Here is a 3,193-nt window from a genome sequence, read left to right as displayed (position 1 = left end):
GCAATAAATGTGTGATATTAGGAGTCGTTCTACTAATATTTTCAATAAGGAGCTGCATTTGAAAAAATACAATTTCATGAACCTCGTGAAATTATTTTAATAAGTATAAAGAAAACATTTTTATTCAGTGGCATATAAAATTCTTAACCATAAATCACGACGTCATTTATTTGAGAAATGCATACAAAAAGTATGAGGATCATCTGCTATTTTCTTAAATGAGATCTCACTTAAACAAAACAATATTTAATATAGTTAATGGAAATAACTAAAAAAAAAATTGAAGCAAAACAACTAAATTGACAAATGAAAAATATTTTGAATTCTGATAAAACAACTTTGCATAGTTTATAGACAAAATAATTATTCATATAATTTGAGCATTAATTAATTTATGGTATTATACCTTCAAAAAGAAAGACAACAATTCAAGAATATGTGTTAGATATATTTCCATTGAAATCCATGGCTTCAAGAGAATATTGGGGATGGTTAAGTGGTGCCTACATTAAACAAAAATACATATCATAATAAACATTTTCACCTTATAAGAATGAAATTTTTTTGCTTAAAATTTTGACACACCAAAAAAATTATAGATATCATTCAAGTTCATATCGTCAATAATTCGGTCAAATTGAATTGACTCTCAGCTGCTTAAACATATGCATGAGGTATCGACGGTACTGAATAAGATATAGGCAATTCATCATGGTTTTCATTGTCCTACAATGATTGTAAAAAAATAATTTAGGCAATTTAGATTTTCATAAACTGTCAATAGTAATAAATATATTTACCTTGAATTTCGGATTTTTTTTCTTCGTTTTGATTGAAGTTTTACCCAACTCTTCAAGTGTTTCGATTTTTTCGCACCAATTCTTTTCTTGAATCCTTTTGCTTGTACCATGGAAGATTCTATTGATGATGTCCTAGCACAACCATTGTTGTCTTGGCTTACTTCTGTCAGACGCATTTCCATGACCTGCTTGGTTAGATCACACAGCGAATTATGCACCAGAGTAAAAGTTGACGGGTGGATGGATGCCTCGGTCGCCAGCCTTACAAGCATCATACAAAGTTTTCTATATCGTTCTGTACTTTCTAGTTTAGGATCTTCTTTGACTTTGTTGCCCATATTATCGTGTACCACTCCACTCCTAGCTTTTCTCGTCCACCTATTCAAAATATAATGCTCTAGAAGTATTTTGACATCCATGACATCATTTACTTTCACAGCATGACAACACAATAATCCAGTCATCTTAAATTTCCGGCAACTACATGAAATCATCTTGGTGCTAGGATTAAATGTCACTCTCCATTCTCCATCCTTATCGATTAGCCCAACAACATATTCAAATAATGGTTGGGTTTCATTTTTATATTTTATGTAAGCAGCTACGAATAAAACAAACTCCATTTAAAATAAATTAAAGACCGTGGGGGTATAAATCTCAGAAAGTTGACGCAACATAGGAGAACTCTCTAGCTTTAATTTTGGTAATTTTTGGCGTGTCTCAAATTCACACCTTAGCTCATTGTATCGTTTGTTCTTTAAGACCTGTTCGAAATGCTTAAAAAATTGCATTATGTCTAAGTCGGGCTTCATACAAATCTTGATATCAGAATTGATGCTCTCACTAAGTTGTGTGCTCCTCATACCAAGCGTAAAAGCCTTCTTCATGTAACACGCTGCCCATTTCTCCTCTATACTGGAAGTGGATTGTAGTCGTGTGTTTTCATGAATATTATATTGTGCTAGTAGGACAATCCATGCCTCCTCAAACTGGGTCTCATCATCAATACCATACATGCACCTCTTAAAATCAGTTAAGAAATGAGAACCATCTTTCATCAAGTTTCCCAAGTGCTTGATGCCATTTTGCATGAAGTGCCATGTGCACAATCCATGGAATATCTCAGGCATCACCTCCTTCAAAGCCTTTGCCATTGCTTGATCTTGGTCTGTGAAGATAGTGAGAGGTCTTTTTTGCTTGTGTGCTTCTAAAAATGTTTCAAACAACCATTTAAATGATGCTGCAGTCTCATCATACAAAAGTGTTGCACCAAAAATCACCGCTCCTCTATGATGATTGAAACCTGAGAAGATAGCAAGTGGTCGATATGCACGGTTATTACAATACGTGGTATCGAGTGACACAACATCACCAAAGTACTCATAGTCAATTAGCATTCTTGCATCGGCCCAAAAAACATTAGTTATCTGTTCCTCCACATCCATCTGATTAGCATGGTAAAATGATGGGTTTTTAGATAATTGTTGTTGAAAATATCGCATCAGACAACCAACTTCCCCATATACCATATTTCTTTGTCTTTTGGATCGGATATAGTTTTTAGCATCCAACATGGTATAACCGAGACCATCTCTTCCTCCTGCATGTCCACTCATCAATTGAAAAGTCGATTTCCGTTTAAGTCCAACATCGACTGCCAAATCAATCTCATAGGCCTGAACTTCTGTAACATTACGTTGAGAAGCCAACCTGTGAAATGTCTCTTGAAGATGAAGCGGGTGGTTATTCTCTTCGATAAATGCAGTAACTTTATACTTACCATCGTCAAATGTCACTCCCAATCTTACTTTACAATTTGTTCGAGTCTCAACCCGAGGATTGAGTGTCAAAGAATCACTTTTGTCTTGTTTACGAACGCCCTCCTTGCAACAAACATATTTATACGAAGTTACAAAGCCAGTGTTCTTGTTCTTGTTAAAATAATGCTTCTTAACTCCAAATCCAATTTTTCCACCATATTCAACCCAATACTTCCAAGTCTCATCTAAGCTGTCAAATTTCATACCAATCTTAGGTTTGAATTCAATATCTGAACCACAATCCATCAAGAAACTCTGCTGATCAATTAGAGTTTTGTCTGTATACATGAACAATATTACAAAAAAAATCTTGGTCGAGCTGAGCTCTTCTACAGATATGAACAAATCCAATTAACATATGCGTGAAAAATGGTACGAAATAATTTTTAACATCTTATGCAAAAATGAGAAATTGAATAATATAAAATTGATTTTGTTTCAAGTTAAATATTTGAACTTGAATCCACAACGTGAATGTATAAGCACCTCAAATTATTTCTTGGGCACCATAATAAAACCATAAATACACGAGAATAACATCAATCAAAAGATTAACCAAGTCAAGAGCGGACT

At 34.0% G+C, this 3,193-nt stretch overlaps 1 protein-coding gene across 1 annotated transcript; it reads right to left on the bottom strand.

Annotated features, from left to right (window-relative positions):
- Positions 1 to 428: 428 nt before the first annotated feature.
- On the bottom strand, positions 429 to 2,908 carry LOC140826942 (protein FAR1-RELATED SEQUENCE 5-like). The gene is made up of 3 exons (XM_073189499.1): positions 1,533 to 2,908; positions 962 to 1,178; positions 429 to 503 (listed from the first exon to the last, which is right to left on the bottom strand). The coding sequence occupies exons 1-3, from the start codon at positions 2,906 to 2,908 to the stop codon at positions 429 to 431; spliced, it is 1,668 nt and encodes a 555-aa protein (XP_073045600.1).
- Positions 2,909 to 3,193: the final 285 nt, after the last annotated feature.

The sequence above is a fragment of the Primulina eburnea genome, chromosome 3, assembly GCF_022965805.1.
Source record: "Primulina eburnea isolate SZY01 chromosome 3, ASM2296580v1, whole genome shotgun sequence".
In the NCBI taxonomy this organism is placed as follows: domain Eukaryota; kingdom Viridiplantae; phylum Streptophyta; class Magnoliopsida; order Lamiales; family Gesneriaceae; genus Primulina; species Primulina eburnea.
The sequence above is the reverse complement of the archived record's forward strand: the minus strand, read 5'-3'. Positions and strand labels throughout refer to the sequence as shown.

What these genes read in the sequence shown, in the direction of transcription:
- LOC140826942 (XM_073189499.1), bottom strand. Translation starts at nt 2,908, where the DNA reads ATGTATACAGACAAAACTCTAATTGATCAGCAGAGTTTCTTGATGGAT. An exon ending in AAACGATACAATGAGCTAAG is followed by an intron (nt 1,179 to 1,532) that starts GTGTGAATTTGA and finishes TATTTTGAATAG; the next exon opens with GTGGACGAGAAAAGCTAGGA. An exon ending in TGGAAATGCGTCTGACAGAA is followed by an intron (nt 504 to 961) that starts GTAAGCCAAGAC and finishes TGTTTAATGTAG; the next exon opens with GCACCACTTAACCATCCCCA.